Here is a 15,336-nt window from a genome sequence, read left to right as displayed (position 1 = left end):
TGGCTCTGTGTGTATATAAAGTACACGCTGTCTCGTTGTGTATTGTATATAAAGTAAGCGCTGTGTGTATTGTATGTAAAGTACAGGGTGGCTCTGTGTGTATTGTATATGAAATACACGGTGGCTCTGTGTGTATTGTTTATGAAGTACATGCTGTGTGTATTGTATATGAAGTACACTCTGGCCCTGTGTGTATTGTATATGAAGTACATGCTGGCTCTGTGTGTATTGTATATGAAGTACACTCTGGCCCTGTGTGTATTGTATATGAAGTACAAGCTGGCTCTGTGTTTATTGTATATAAAGTACACGCTGTGTGTATTGTATATGAATTACACGCTGGCCCTGTGTGTATTGTATATAAAGTACACGCTGTGTGTATTGTATATAAAGTACTACCTTCAGACAGTTGCAGTAGAGTCTCAGGTGAGGATCACGTGATGGTGTCATGTCGCCTCCCTGTGGTGGACCCGGCTCCATCTGATCGACTGTGCTGGGATTGATTAACGCCGCCTGGGTCCGTCGAACACCGACAACATCGCTCAAAAAAATGGCGTCGATGTCACCGCCGCTGCGCGTGTGTCGCGGGATCCTGAAGGAGCTGCGCGCCTCCATGGGGCAGAGCTACAGACAGTCCCTGGCCTACAACTATGTCCTGGACCAGTTCCGGAAGAACAAGGCGAGTTTATCTGTGGGTATCATCCGGGGCTAGCGTTAGCCGGCTAGCATCACAAACAGCACAGGCTAGCATTAGCCTTAACTTCTTTGAATCGTAACGTTGCTGTTTTGCTTCTGTAGTGAAAAGTAGTTGTCGTCCTTCTTGAAGCTTGTAAACACAACAACACTCAGCCGTAAATACTCTGAAATACTTTGACACATGCGTCACACGCAAGGTGACAGAGCCAGAAGGACATGTTGACATTAGCTGGATGCTAACGGGCCGTAGCTTAGACGCAGTTGATAACTAGCCACTAACTCATTACTCAATTTATAATTTGAATTCAAATTGATTTAATCATCAACATCATTCACTTTGATCGTGTTCTCGTTTATTTATAAAATATATGCAGCATTAATAGTTTTAACTTTAAATACACTTAAAAAACAACCAAGGAGTTTGTAACCTTGGAGTTTGAACCGTGATGATTCTGTTTTCATGTGTAATAAACTCAAAATGTTTAAAGTCCCGAACAATCACTGACATATTTTATTATCAGTCATAACTTTGTGGACTTTAGTGGAATAAATATCGTTGTGTATTCAGTTTAATTACAATTTGAACTAATCCTCCTTTAAACTCCAACCTGGACACGATCGGTGTTTCACCATCGTTTCCACCATGTGCTCGTGATCCCTTATGTTGTCTCTGTTGTCCGTCACACAGCTGCCTGTTGACATGAAGCACCGGGCTATGGGGCATATAGGCTTAAAGCTCGTGTTAGCTCTGCTTGGGAGAACACGGCTCACCAGGGTGGTCGGACGCATGTGAAGTCACTGAAGCATCACAGCCTGGAGCAACTCTCACTTGTCACTGTGTATTTGTCCCGGCTACGAAAACCCCCCAGAGGCGTTTATAATGTATATGTGAGGCTCCGTTGGGACTGGACCCAATGCTCACTGTCCATGTGGTTGTTGGAGTTGATGAAGGAAAAGACACGTTGTGGCAGGAAACCCTGCGATACAGGCACAGTGGTTTGTGTTGTGGTCTCTTGTTAGCGTCACCGCTAACTCCATGTTGTCCACCAGCTACAGCTTAAGGCTTTTCTCTACAAACAGTCATTTGTTGCATTATTCTCTGTGGGGAGTGATGAAATAAACACAACAGAAAATAGAAAGAAATTCTGGTGCTTCACTGTGCAAACGGAATTATTGTCTATTTATGATACGATCTGGATCATCATTTCAACATCCTCACGTTCTTTCTGTTCCCTGCTCACAGGTGACCGGGGATCGGTACTGCCGTGCCCAGCAGGAGGCGCACCACGACTCGCACACGTACCTGTGTCTGCTGACGGCCACCAGGCACCACCTGGCCCTGCACCAGCTCTACCACGGCAAGGGGGAGCGCAGCATCGAGCAGGCGGCCGACATGGTGGGGCTCAGGTTGCCCACTCAGCCTGGAGGCAAAGGCTGGGAGAAGTGAGGACCAGGGAGGAGGCGACATCATCAAACTCTTCAGAGAAGACTTTTCTGTGGTCGATTCATCCGACCTCGTACCGTTCAGCTCCTTGTGTAACGTCACGTCCCAAAGGATGAATATCTGACTGTAACGCCACGCCAGGAGAAGCCACGCCCCCATGGACTGTTTTGAGGGAGCACCTTTTGTGTTGTTCTGTAAATATGCTGTGCTCTTCCCCTTCACCTCACCGGCTTCTATTTGTGTTTCCTAATTGTTGAAGCATATTTTGAAAGCCATAGGCAAACATGAAAGAAACTGTAAGTACTCTGTTCATTCATTTGTCCCATTAAAGTATTAATCCCTGCTGCACTTCCTGTGTTTTTTAACAAACTTGGTAACATTACATCACATAAACAAACATCCTGCTTGTGCATCAGTTAAACTGGTAATTAAATGCATGAAGGTAAAAGTAAATAAACATCACACTTCATACGGATGGAATCACTGGGAATATTAAACATGTTATTTATAGATACAGGTGGTAGCCTGTTCTCAAGCCATCATGAATAAAAAGAAGCCAAATCAAAAGAAGCCAAAACTGTGATCTTAATCACAGTTTATTCCACTATACGTGAATTGCACCTAATTCTACTCATAAAAACACACAAATCATTGAGTTGAAGAGTAATGTCCATAAAGCCTTTGCTGGCTATTAACAGTAACAGTTGAAGATTGGTCTCCAGGCAACTTCTTGAGGGACAGACAGTGGGTTGTTGTGTTGTGCACCTGTGGCAACATCTGGTATTGAGACGAGAGGAGAAGTCTCCAAAATCATAAAAGGTAATACTTGGAGAAACAGAATTGTGTGTTGCAGTGAGTTTGTCATCTCTCTGTTCCTCTCCAACAACACAACAAACGTTTCCGTCCCACTTTTTTCATTAAATCTCTCCTTCCTGTTTGCTCCTGCTCTCCAGCGGTGACTAACACTGCCTTCAGTGGGAATTTAAATAGACCAACCCTAAAGCACAGCAGCGCACAGTGACACGTGGAGTTAAGACGAGCACTGCTCTCCAAACCAACACACACGCGTACACACACACACACAACCCTGGATACAAAGCCCGATGCTTTCCTGACAAACCAACAAGCTTGTGTCCAAATGTATGTTACACAAAAATACAGAATGTAAATATGCCTGTGCACACATCTGGATCCTGGATGAGACACGACACGACAGAGTGAGGTTGAAACCTTTAAGGGCTTCTCTCTGTCTGAGGTGAGGGTTTTGAAGGTGGTGACTTTTACACTTAGGTGACGTCACTAAGGGGCAATAAGCTGTGGAGACGCGCGCTGTCATCTCGATGCCCCGCTTCTGGTGAACTTAAACGTTTGTGAGTGAACGGTGGTGACATAAGTGAGCGTCAAGCTGTGAGGAGGAGGAGGAGGAAGAGGAGGAGGAAGAGGAAGAGGAGGAGGAGACAGTCCACCCGTCAGAGAGGAGGCTGATTTCTTCTTTCCTTTCCGAAGGGGCGAGGATTCAGCATCTCTAATTTCCCAGGAGAGAGAGAGAGAGAGAGAGAGAGAAGGCGTATCGGTGGAAGGAGGCGCGCACTGTTCCACTCTGGAGCATCAGGACACCGCTGCCCGTCGTTCATCCAGGTTCCTTCAGGAGTTGAACCAGCAACCGAGAGGAGAGGTCCAAAGCGCAAACAGAAAAAAGAAGGCACAAGGACGCACGGGAGGACAGAGGAGCGAGGAGAGGTGACCGGGCCGAGGCGACATGTTTGGCATGATCAAGAACTCGCTCTTCGGAAACACCGAGGAGACGGAATACAAGCTGCTCAGCACCGAGACCAAGGTGAGTGAGAAGCAGCGTGAGGACACACACTGACACACAACTTCACCAGCTTTAAATCTTTAAAGTGTTTTTCTGTCCATTACGCACCTCTCCTCCGTCTTTACGCGCAGTAATCCTGCACAACTGTAAAGGTGCAAGATCCCTGCTCCTGTGTGCATGAATATTTCATCCGGCACTCAACCCTGAGTGGGTTATTTTAGGGGGATTCTGTTTAAAATGGACTTGTTGTCCTTCCACATCCCTGTAACCTCGCCTGCGCAGCCTGGCTGTTAATTGCTCGTGACCTATAAGGACGCCTGCCAAGCCCCAGTCAGGGGCAGAGTGTCAGCTCGGCCTGGGGTCCTGCTGCCAATCAACAGGGCAGGGATTTATAAAGATGGTGCTGAGTCGGGTTTTTAACCTTTAACCGATAAAACACACTCATAAAATCAGAAGAAGCTTTTTATTCACTGTTCTGATCAAAGCTTTGGGTCACTGCTTTTGTCCTTTATGGCACCGTGGACTTGTGCATGGGAAATAAAGCTGGTGTGTGTGTGTCTGTGTTTGTGTGTGTGTGCGTTCGTGCAAGTGAAACCACAGGGCACAGGTCAACTGACGATGAGCTCACACATGTGTACACTGATACACTGACCGTCCCCTGATGAGGACCAAGATACAGACAACATGAAACGTCACAGATGAGGAAGGGCACGACCCCTCCCCCCTTGTTGTGTTTATGTACTCATGTTGTGTACTTGTGTATCTGTAACGTGCGCACACTTTGGAAGAATTCCAGTAAGCCCAGTGATGTGTGACGTTAACCGACCAAATGCCCAACAGCCATTTTCGAGGTTCTTCTCCACTGACCCGTTGACCTACAGTACAATACTGTAGGTGTGCATCAGGCCGTGGTGGAATGCCAGCGCCAGCCCGGGTCCTGACAGCGGCTTTGTGTGTTTTATCTTTCAATGGCAGCTAACTTTTCACGCACAGACAAAGGATGTCCAACCGCAGCTGACCGAACGGGCCGGGGAATCAAATGACCCAAACTGACACACACTCACGGAGAGGCAGATCTGCTCTGACACAAAGTACCAACATCCACGAGTCAGAAGACACACAACTGCTTCACAGTGATTTGAGACATTCAGACTCACATTCAGAGCGATGCAGGTTCCTGCTGAACGTCTCTGGGTTTACTTTAAATCAACAAAGTGGATGATGATTGGATGGTTTATAAAATGCAGAACATTATCCAGAGTCCCTGCAGTGACAGAACCGACTGTGATCCAGAGCTGACAAGTCAAAGCCGCTCGTTCCATCAAATCTCTGGAATTGACTGATGTTTAAACAGCAGCTATTGAAATCAGAGCTGGTCACCTGATCCCAGAGCAGCCGCCCGACTCTGACACTCTACACTCTTAATTAAAACTGACACACAATACACAGCAGCTGCTTTTCAGGGCAGACCGACGCACTTAGACACTCACACACAAACAGGAGAAATCCTGTTGCTAACGAATCCAGGTCATTATTTTAACAGAAGATGAAATGACAGTCGTAGGAATGATTACACCTTCTGTGTTGCTTTGTTCCAGACCCAGAGTAATTATCACTGCATCAGCTTAACACACACATGCACACAACCACCACCAAGACACATTAATTGCAGAGCTTAACTAAAGTCAAGCTCTGGTTTTTCTTGGAGTTTCATCCGTACAGAACATAGCGGTCGTCCCACTGACAACCTGTTCAGTGCTCAAACCCCCGTAATTAGTGTGCAGGAGCCCGGCTACCTGTCACAAGTCCGACCTTCATGAGAACATAGTGTTCTCTCGTATGTGCTGAGGGACGACTGCGGCTGCAGCGTCTGATTACACACACACCACACGGGTTTTTACAGGTCATGAGTTTCCACTGGAGTGGGTTTGTAGATAAGAGTCAGTGGATGAAAAGTTGTACAGCAGCTAGGAGACATTTTAAAACCCTGTGACTGGAGGATACGCAGAGAGTCACCAAATCAAGTTTCAATATGAAGACAAAATCGTCTGCTTGATATTTTTAGATTTGAATTTTCCCTCAGGGAAGAGAAGCCGATGTGAGAACGAGAGGAAACAGTGGGAAGCAGATTTCCATTCTCGCCTTTTTGGCTCAAGAAAAAATCTGCGATATGATAATTTCTATTTCTTAGATCATTCTTGAGATTCTTACAGATTTCTTGTAAGCATTATAATAACATTATGAAACTCTACTGCAGATCCATGTGCTGTGAAACACCACAGAACTGAATCCTGTCAGTGTGACGAGGAGCTGTGTTCGAAACCTGCATCGTTCCTTCAAAACATATTAAAGTTAATGCTCAGCAGCACAGTTCAGTGGCTGTGCTCCACATTAACCCCACTTAATCATGTTTGATGCAAAACTGTTGCATCATATTAACGCTGTGTGTCGAGGGGGGTGGGGGCAAACTGTGTGTGTGTGTGTTTGTGTGTGTGTGTGTGTGTGTGTGTCTTTGCCTGTGCACGGTTATGTAAGACGATGCATCTCTTGCCTATTATTCTCTGTAAGCTCACTGATCCCTACAGAGCAGAAGAAGAAATTAAATCACATCAGTGTAAATATGTTCCATCTCCATCTTTTTATTTGGCTGCCCACACACACACACACACACACACACACACACACACAAACAAACACAACCACACAAAACCCTCCAAGTGTAAACAACGCCAGTTCAGGGCTTTCGTCCTCGGGAGCAGATTGTCAACATCAGTGTGTCAGAGGTGAATCACATCTGAGCTTAACCTCTCCCCTGCACCCATCGCCAGGAAGAGGACGACTGTGTGATTTGTGCATGTGGGTGTGCACGTGCATGAAAGCTCCCAGTGTAGCTGTGGCTGACCTTCCACGCCTGAAAGCCACTCACTGATTTCCCCTTTCTGCCCGACGCAGGACGGAGTGAGCTTTGAGGTGCGGCGATACGATGCTGCCAAATACGCCGTGGTGTCCTCCGAGGGCCGGAGCTTCGACCAGGCCACGGGGGAGCTGGTGAGGAAGCTGCTCATGTACATCGGTGGCAGCAACGAACAAGGTAAACTCATCAGATGGCTCTAAGCAGAGCTCACACACCTCCACCAGGGCCCGACAGGCCTCATCAAGCTGCACCTAATCTCACACACTCAGAAATATCAGTTCCCTGAAGGTCCCTGATTGTTTTCACCAAGATCCAGGAATTATTCTCACAATGTTGAAGACAGTGATAAAGAAATTCCTGGATGATCCACACAAAAATTGAATGGCTTCCTCCCTGATTCATATCACATCCTTCCACCAAGTTTCATAGAATTCCCTTCAGTTGTTTTTGCATCATGTCGTTTACAAACACACAAACCTACTAACAAACAAAGGGGGTGAAAACATCAATATCCCAGTGGATCAGGGCACTAAGATATATTTATTTACATGAACCCATCTATTATGTATAACATTATCTTTCCTGTTACTAATAATGTTGTTTATAAAATAAACCAGATAAGAAAAGTATGAAACAGAGAGTTTTTTTATCTTGTATTCATCTTTTTTTGAATTTATTTAATCTATCTGATCATTTCCTTTATTTCCACCGTGTTTCCTTGGTTATTACATCGAGCAGAGAGCAGGTTGTTTAAATGATTCTCCAGGTTTAGTCTCTTCTGACCTGAACATGACTTGGCTTTACTGGAGGACACATTTGAATAATGCTCAGACGCTGATTCATGTTTCCTCTCTTCAGGTCAACAGACAAACCTCGGCCGACGAGAAGTTCAAACCAGATCCTTTAATTTGTCTGCTCTTTACAGCGGGGGGGGGGGGGGGGGGGGGGGGGCGGTAACACGGCCTGTTGTGCTGCGTCTGGATGGAAACTCTCAGTGCTGACATTTACACAATGATATTATGAACTCAACACACAGTCTCACATCCTGACCTTTAGGCTCCGGGTTCTTCACTCTGCAGGAGAACCGTTAACACTTGAGTTCCTCTGCTTCTCTCGACTGCTTAACCCCACTGTCTGTCTCTGGTATCCTCCTCCAAGGTGAAGCCATGGGCACAGCCGCGCCCCTCATCATCACCGTGTACCCGCGGAACGACGGCGTTCTGTCTCGCCGGCTGGTCGTGGGCATCCGTGTGCCCACCGCGTACCAGCAGAGCCCCCCCACTCCCAGCGACAGTGCCATCAGGATCGAGGAGCGGCCCGGCATGACGGTCTATACTCTGTAGGTTAAACATCCAGTTTCACCTTTCTGTGTGCATGTTGATTTGAGACGCGAACACATGATGCTACCTCACATGACCCCCAAGCACTCGCAGCCCTTTTATCTTTAGAGGCCTTAGTTGATGTGTTCAGGTTCCTGCAGCGATTCAGAGGAGGAGCTGCTCCTCAGGCAGATTCACTTGACCTCACTGCTGCATGTTTAAAAACTCCCTGTGTGTTTCAGGTCCCTGTTCTTTCCCAACGAGACTAATAAACACTAATTATCCACGTCCTCTCTGTTTCTCTCTTCTCAGTCAGTTCGGGGGCTTCGCGGCGGAGAGCGAGTTCCGAGCGGAGGCCTTGCGTCTGACCCGCACTCTGGGTGAGAGCGCCCCCTTCCAGCGCAAGCAGTACTTCTGCTGCAGCTTCGACCCGCCGCTCAAGCCTTACGGACGCCGCAACGAGGTGTGGTTCCTACAGGAGGAGCCGTGAGGAGGAGGCGCCGGGTCGCAGTCCAACTCTCCTCCCCAACCGTCACCTCCCTTTTCCCTCCTGTAGCTCTAACAGTATTTGATTGGTCGGAGCGATGTGGCGACCTTGTTGACCTCTGAACACACACGTGGACTCACAGATGACCCGTGTTGCCTTTACCCACATTCATCCTCTTGCTTGTCACATGTACTTAATGGTTGCCTCACTGAGGTTAAGTGTTGAAGCAATGGGAGGATTTAGAACTTCAGCGCAGAAGCTTCCTCTCATTTCATTTTCTCTATTTGAGTTTGTAATTAAACTCAGAAACACAACATGTGATATCAGTGACTAAAGGCTCCTAGACGAGCGTAGAGCTCAGACGGGATGGAACTTAGTGGAATCACAGGTTTTTCATGCAGAAAACTTTCAGAACTCGAGTTAAACTGGTTTGTTACTGCCTCAGGATTACAGGCATGGATCAGGAAGTAGCTCGGAGAATAAATAGTATTTAAAAACAACTGAAGATGAAATAACCTATTCCACCTCAATCAGATTATTATATCATCCTTGCATTATCTAAATTATCAAAACAAATAAGCTAACATCCCCCTCGAAAGATACACTTTAATTACAAGCAACATCATTTATTCACTAGAGTTAATTACATGCAAAACAAATCCATGACTCCCCCTCACTGTGCCTGAACGCAGGAGGAAAGGTCACCAGCCTCCCACTCACTGAGAACAGCCAGCTCCCTGTGGACGGCACGAATACATTTCAGATTCTCTTCCACTTTACCTGACATTGAAAAAAGAAATAGCTAAAGCCCAGAGTTTCCCTTTGAAGCAGGCGCTTGTGACAGGCATGTTCAAGCCTCCCAACGTCAGTCACAGTGACTGACAGAGGGGGACATGGGTCACATGGTCTCTGCACATCAGATACATGGTAGTTAAAAGCACACGTCCTTTTCCTGAGTGAGGAACTGGAAGAAACAGGAATCGAGCCATGAAGTAGAACTAGTTTTTATGAGTTGATGTGTGGAAGCTGTGAGGGGAAATTAACTAGTTAGCTGATGTGTTGTTCGAGAAAGAATTTGTGTGTAGTGACTATTTTGTGTAACATCTTTATTTAGTCAGACTCTTGAGACTGTGTTATGTGAAATATCTGTACATTGTGATTTTAATGTGATAAGAGTGAATATAATGTTCAGGTTTGGTAGTTTCGTAACATAATAAACATGTTGCGTAGTTGTTTGTTTATGGATAACATGTATTTAAAATAGAACAGACCTCTGAAGACCAGATAGACACCATTTATAGTTTCACATAAAAAAAAAAAAAACATATTTAAAAAGGTGTAAGTCAGCTGGAATCATTTAATTTAGAAATTGATTGCCAATAAATTAAGAAAGCTGCAAATTTGAGTAATGTTTGACTAAATAACAGCTTTAACATTAAAGCGTGAGCATAATTTAAAATTTGCAAACGAAACATATAGAAATGTGTCTCAATGGTGACTGTGAATCTCAGATATTAGATATTTAAAAAAGAAATTTTCAAAACAAAGATTAAAGATAGAAACACACTTCAAAAGGTGAAATTTAATAAATGACATTTATTAGATTTTAACTGACAGACAAAATTCGGCAAAAAGGGCACAAGGAATTGAAAAGAAATATTAATATACAGAAATTCAAGCAAACTAAAACTCAAATCGCAAATCGAACCTCTCTCCGCTACTGCTGTGTGCAAATAGTCCTTCAAACAGATGTTAACTGGGGATGTAGTTACACAGCTTGTTGGGGCCTCGCCTCAGTTTAATTAGGAATAAATCGGTCGACGTTCACAAGTTTCAATAGCAGGTGAAACACTGGGCCCTTCATATAATCCACGAGGCCCAGTAACCCCACACTGGTGTAATGACTCCCAACAGCGGGGTTCTGGTTTCAGCCTTGCATTCATGAATACAACCGATGTCGAAGGGGTCAAGCAGGTAAACCCAGCTCAATCCACCTGTGACCTTATTATGTGTGGTTAAAATATTGCACATACAAAGAGTTGTTATGTAAGAAATCTATCTGAGCCCCTGTTTCTTCAAAGCCGACACTTCTCCTTCTGATCATCTGTAACCACGCAGGGGACTGGGAGATATGAATCTTAAAATAACTGGAATCACTTCGACTGAACACGAGCACATGAGTCATATATGAGGGAAATGTTAATCAGGCGGATAATGTATCACTGAACACCATTCAACCCTTTTCTGGTTCTTATATTGATAACAAACACTCAATGCAAATCTGTATAGGAAGGAACACACGGTTCTTGCAACGATACTGCAAAAATACTTATAGAAGTTGATAAGGTTAATATCTATAGACTCTGCAATCAGGAAATTGCTACAAAATGTTTTGGTAATAAATCTGCCTTTAGAAAATACATTCCCCGCACCGACTCCTCCTTTCAGCGAATAACCAGGACAGTTCTTCTGCCGCCGCCCACGTGTCCAAGACAGAAATACAAATTTAATCTCATCACTGGAAATGTTATTAATAACGAGGCTCCGCAGAGCCAGAGATTTAAGTTGCCAATCATTTCATGGTAATCACTTGAACTTAAGTATAAGGAATTAGCATTTCTAAGATGTGATTGTTATGTGAGCTATTCCAGTATCCAAAATATCATTCATTCACTCACTGGGGAATTATCACTGACATCTTTAAAAGCACTCTATTACTTGGATCTTCTTTTCTGCTTTCTACTCGAGTGAGTGTCCATCAACCCCACTCCTGACTTAAGGATATAGATATAAGATACAGAGGAAGAGAGAAGAGTGTCATCGAAGTGATGCTGCCTGGGCCTCAGTTGTCTTTCTTCTTGGGAATGTCTGGATAAGGTGCATAAGGTGGAGGCCGCTCCTGTGTGGGGATAAAGAACACAAACATTGTATGATTGCCTTCTCACGAACACACAACTGCAACTGAAGAGAAGCAAAGCTACTGACCATGGGCATGTAGACATTGTGTGGATTACTGGGGTTGTAATACGCGCTGCCTGCTGCCTCAGCCGCCTTGGAGTTACCTGTGCGTAAAGTGAGACGAGACAAGAGACAGGGTTGACAAAGACAGACAGAGATGGCTGCTGAACATATTCAGTAACAGACGCTGCAGCTCCCAACACTGTGCGGAGAACTGATGCGAGGAGGCACACAGTATGAGTCAAGTGAAGCACAACGACTGACAGCTGCAGAAATGCTCCAGACAAAATCCAGCAGCACGGAGGCAAACGTCCAACTCAAGCTCTGTCTTAAAATAAAAAGATCAGCCAAACTGACATTTCAGCAGTGAACCGACTCACAGCTTGAGCAGAGTGAGACTTTTCAATGGAGTCCACGAGGTGCAAAAAGAGAAAAGAGGACGTGAGGGAGGAGAAGAGGGAGGTTTGTTTATTCTTTGTAATTTTGATGTGGAGCAAATGAGACAACAGCACTTTTTTTGGTGGTCTGCTTTAAAGTGATTCACTTTGAGGCAGACGGATCAGATGTGACGGGAGCAGTGATGCAGACATGGAGAGAGGAAAAAGAGAGAGAGGGGGGAGGGGGGGAGGAGAGAGAAACAGACCTGGAGCTGCTTGTGGTGCTGCTGTCCAATTCTGAGGGGGTGCAGTCCAGTTTTGGGGTGGCCCAGGGTAAGGGGGAGGAGGGGCCATGTAGTCAAATCCAGACGGGTACATTCCTGGAACACAGATGAGATAAGACGAGTGAGGTGGATTTCCAAGGTCAGTGGAGTTTACAATCTGTCAGCAACCAAAAATACCACAGGCATGACAGGCAGGCAGAGAAACTGCAGAATTATTTGTGCCTCAAGTATTGTTAATACAAAATTTGCGTATACAAAAATAAACATGTGTAATGCTTACACGAGGATACCTGACCCCAGCCCAACGGGACCTGCTGGGAACCAATACGTTCTAATTGGAAATGACTGGGGTCAGGTTCGGACACAAAAACCAGGCTGCCTGTCGGGTTCAGGTCAGGATGCTCAGACAGAAAATTGCCGCCCAAACCACACTTGAATATTCATGCACATGTAGGGAAGCAGAGCCTAAGAGTTATAACCTTTAACCAACCTTAAAGAAAGACCATTTATTTATCCTGGGTACCTGCAGCAGACTCTAGCGTTCAAATATTACAAAGCACTGAGTTTTGTACCTGCAGCAGCTGTTGGATAGGTGTAGCCCATGTTGTCAGGAGCAGCAGGAGGCGCCTGGTAGAATCCATTCTGCTGGGGAGGGGGTGGGTACGGGTAGCCATGCTGAGCAGGTGGGGCTGGGCCGTAGCCGTTCATAACCCCTGGTGACGGGTAGCCGTAAGAGGCAGCACCATTCTGGGCCGGACCAGCACGAGAAGCTGCAGTGGAAGACAGTGTCTCTGGTTTTCATTCACACTTTGAGTTTTTTCTCCCCCTCTTCAAATGAATATTCAGGATTGTAAAACTCTAGATGCAGTGGTGAAGCATTCATACCATTTGTGGCCAGTTTGAACAGATGCTGTCCCAGTTCGATGGCTCCTCCACTGGTGAATGACATCTTGAAATGAGCCTGGCCCTCCCAGCCACCTGATGAGAGGCGAACACAATTAGAACAAATACAGAAAGCTGCACGTGTGTTTTAATGAAGATTCTGCAAATGTCCAACCCCCAGAGTAGAAAATATATGAGCCTGTGTGAGAATACAGCAGAGACATGTCTAAGGAATCATCAGTGGCAAGTGATGACAATGTGACGGATGTGAAAACTGGAAGAATACAAATATCTCAAGATGAAGAAGAGCAGCCACACACATAGAATACACTAATCGGAAAAAAGGACGAGAATCAAGAGGTTTTGATGAGAAGGATTGTCTGGACCCAATATCCCGGGAGATTGAGAGTAAAAACAAAAGACCACCTACCGCCTGGTTCAGCTGTAACTGTCCCTTTAATGTAGTTGGCCGCGAACACTGGCTGCTCAATACTGCAGCCCTTCATCATATAATAGGGGAACATGGCCGACCCCAGGCAGTCCTTGGTGTTACTGGACACAAACAGCAGCTACGCCGGTGATCGAGAGAAGAGAAATGTGGGGAGAGACACACGAGGACCAGTGAGAACATGAACACTGTCCAAACAGGAGGCCTGGGGGGGGTATTTGTTGTACTTGTATGCAGTATTGACAGTATTGACAGTATTGACAGTACCCTGTATGGGGTGAGGAACACTGCGCCCTTCTTGGTCCCCTTGAGCAGGTCGGTCTTCCCTGAGACATCAGTGAAGGACAGCTCCACGTTCTTACACTCCCTCAAAACACTGAGGTGGAGAAACAACAGACACATATCAGCCTGCTACAGACACTGGACACGGAGGAAACACCACAGATCATCACAGTGTTGTACCTTAAATGTTATAAAACACAAACCGCCTCTCACAAGCGGAAGCTGACCCACGTTACTCAATGTTTTCAACGTGATGTCAACATCCTGCTTCCTGTTTTGATAGTGTGCTAACGGTAAAGTTACCGTCGTTACGCAAAGCAGCTGTCAGGACGTCACACAGTCTAAAGTCTGTTGACAATACAAAAACAAACTAAAACCGCAACACAAACGGTGAACACAACATTTTTATTCCGTCTGTAGTTTTTCCGTTCACAGCTGGCCTAGCTATGCTAATGCTAACCAGGCCAGCTAGCACCGAGTTGACGACGCACTGGAGAAGTAAACACGTCACACAGACACACAACACTTTATCTGTGAGACCGGGTGGAAACAACACAGACACACACACACAAACACACACCCACAATCGACACGAACACGCACCTTTCTCCGTTGTTGATCAACACGCCTCCGTTCTGCGAGTGGTTGCGGTTCAGCGCCATGTTTGTGTGTCGGTGAGCCGAGTCCTCCTCTCTGCTGTCCGGCTGCTTCCGTCTCTGCGTCGGTGCCGCTGGGAGGGTGCCCTGCTGCGTCACAGGCGTTACGTCACCACGCCCCGTGACCACCTCGTGACTGTCATCATGGCGCGGTGAGGTCACTTGTCCGGCCCAGTCACGCCCATTAACAACAATGACAACGGTAACAATAGCAATAATAAAGGGGGAAATAAAAATATCAATTATAGTAGCAATCACAATAATGATAACAATAACAACAATAATAATAATAATAACAATAATTATAACTTCAGCCTGTGAGTTACATCCTCTCTGTGTCCGTGTGGCATCAAAATCATCATGTCTGAAAGTCCAGATTGTTGAGGAAGTATGTCATTATATATATATATTATGTATATTGTATATTACAGTAACTCTGTACAGGAGAATAGTGCCGGTCCCAATTCACAGATTCTCCCTTCTCTCTCTGAGCAGATCCCAGGTCAGGTTCTTATCTAACTCAGAGGCTCCAGAAAGAGAGACACCAACTTCCTCAACTCTTAATTCACCAGGGACAAGACATAAGGACACAATGTGATTTAGGAATCAATACTTTAGGCTTAACTGTCCAATAGGATGTGAACACCTACATGTAACATAGAGAGTGACAGCTGTTCTCGTCATTCTTGGATGTGACTGTATATAACCAACCCCCCAGGGAACTGTTGTCTCATACAGGCTGAGTGCATTGAACCAATCAGTGATTGGATCAG

General features: G+C 45.6%; 3 protein-coding genes across 4 annotated transcripts; 2 read left to right on the top strand and 1 right to left on the bottom strand.

Annotated features, from left to right (window-relative positions):
* The first annotated feature begins 526 nt into the window (after window positions 1-526).
* fmc1 (formation of mitochondrial complex V assembly factor 1 homolog) lies at window positions 527-2,482 on the top strand. Of its 2 annotated transcripts, none has more exons than XM_053443745.1 (2): window positions 527-679; window positions 1,940-2,482. In XM_053443745.1, exons 1-2 carry the CDS (start codon window positions 551-553, stop codon window positions 2,141-2,143), a joined length of 333 nt encoding a protein of 110 aa, XP_053299720.1. In that variant the 5' UTR covers window positions 527-550; the 3' UTR covers window positions 2,144-2,482. The 2 variants fall into 2 exon arrangements, with proteins under 2 accessions (XP_053299720.1, XP_053299719.1); XM_053443744.1 differs by having other exon boundaries at window positions 527-691.
* A 1,173-nt stretch (window positions 2,483-3,655) lies between these two features.
* On the top strand, window positions 3,656-8,679 carry LOC128458767 (heme-binding protein 1). The gene is made up of 4 exons (XM_053443737.1): window positions 3,656-3,977; window positions 6,909-7,047; window positions 8,029-8,209; window positions 8,502-8,679. Exons 1-4 carry the CDS (start codon window positions 3,900-3,902, stop codon window positions 8,677-8,679), a joined length of 576 nt encoding a protein of 191 aa, XP_053299712.1. The 5' UTR covers window positions 3,656-3,899.
* Window positions 8,680-10,252: 1,573 nt separating this feature from the next.
* On the bottom strand, window positions 10,253-14,670 carry wbp2nl (WBP2 N-terminal like). The gene is made up of 8 exons (XM_053443720.1): window positions 14,511-14,670; window positions 13,893-14,001; window positions 13,608-13,746; window positions 13,181-13,273; window positions 12,868-13,065; window positions 12,278-12,391; window positions 11,662-11,738; window positions 10,253-11,575 (listed from the first exon to the last, which is right to left on the bottom strand). The coding sequence occupies exons 1-8, from the start codon at window positions 14,567-14,569 to the stop codon at window positions 11,519-11,521; spliced, it is 846 nt and encodes a 281-aa protein (XP_053299695.1). The 5' UTR covers window positions 14,570-14,670; the 3' UTR covers window positions 10,253-11,518.
* Between the last annotated feature and the right edge of the window lie 666 nt (window positions 14,671-15,336).

Source organism: Pleuronectes platessa, chromosome 16 (genome assembly GCF_947347685.1).
Source record: "Pleuronectes platessa chromosome 16, fPlePla1.1, whole genome shotgun sequence".
In the NCBI taxonomy this organism is placed as follows: Eukaryota; Metazoa; Chordata; class Actinopteri; order Pleuronectiformes; family Pleuronectidae; genus Pleuronectes; species Pleuronectes platessa.
Note: the sequence above shows the minus strand (reverse complement) of the source record. Positions and strands in the feature narration are given on the sequence as shown.

What these genes read in the sequence shown, in the direction of transcription:
- LOC128458767 (XM_053443737.1), top strand. Translation starts at nt 3,900, where the DNA reads ATGTTTGGCATGATCAAGAACTCGCTCTTCGGAAACACCGAGGAGACG. An exon ending in TGCTCAGCACCGAGACCAAG is followed by an intron (nt 3,978 to 6,908) that starts GTGAGTGAGAAG and finishes TGCCCGACGCAG; the next exon opens with GACGGAGTGAGCTTTGAGGT. An exon ending in CGGTGGCAGCAACGAACAAG is followed by an intron (nt 7,048 to 8,028) that starts GTAAACTCATCA and finishes TCCTCCTCCAAG; the next exon opens with GTGAAGCCATGGGCACAGCC.
- fmc1 (XM_053443744.1), top strand. Translation starts at nt 551, where the DNA reads ATGGCGTCGATGTCACCGCCGCTGCGCGTGTGTCGCGGGATCCTGAAG. An exon ending in AGAACAAGGCGAGTTTATCT is followed by an intron (nt 692 to 1,939) that starts GTGGGTATCATC and finishes CCCTGCTCACAG; the next exon opens with GTGACCGGGGATCGGTACTG.
- wbp2nl (XM_053443720.1), bottom strand. Translation starts at nt 14,569, where the DNA reads ATGGCGCTGAACCGCAACCACTCGCAGAACGGAGGCGTGTTGATCAAC. An exon ending in TTGATCAACAACGGAGAAAG is followed by an intron (nt 14,002 to 14,510) that starts GTGCGTGTTCGT and finishes TCTCCACCTCAG; the next exon opens with TGTTTTGAGGGAGTGTAAGA. An exon ending in CTATCCAACAGCTGCTGCAG is followed by an intron (nt 12,392 to 12,867) that starts GTACAAAACTCA and finishes TCTGTGTTCCAG; the next exon opens with GAATGTACCCGTCTGGATTT.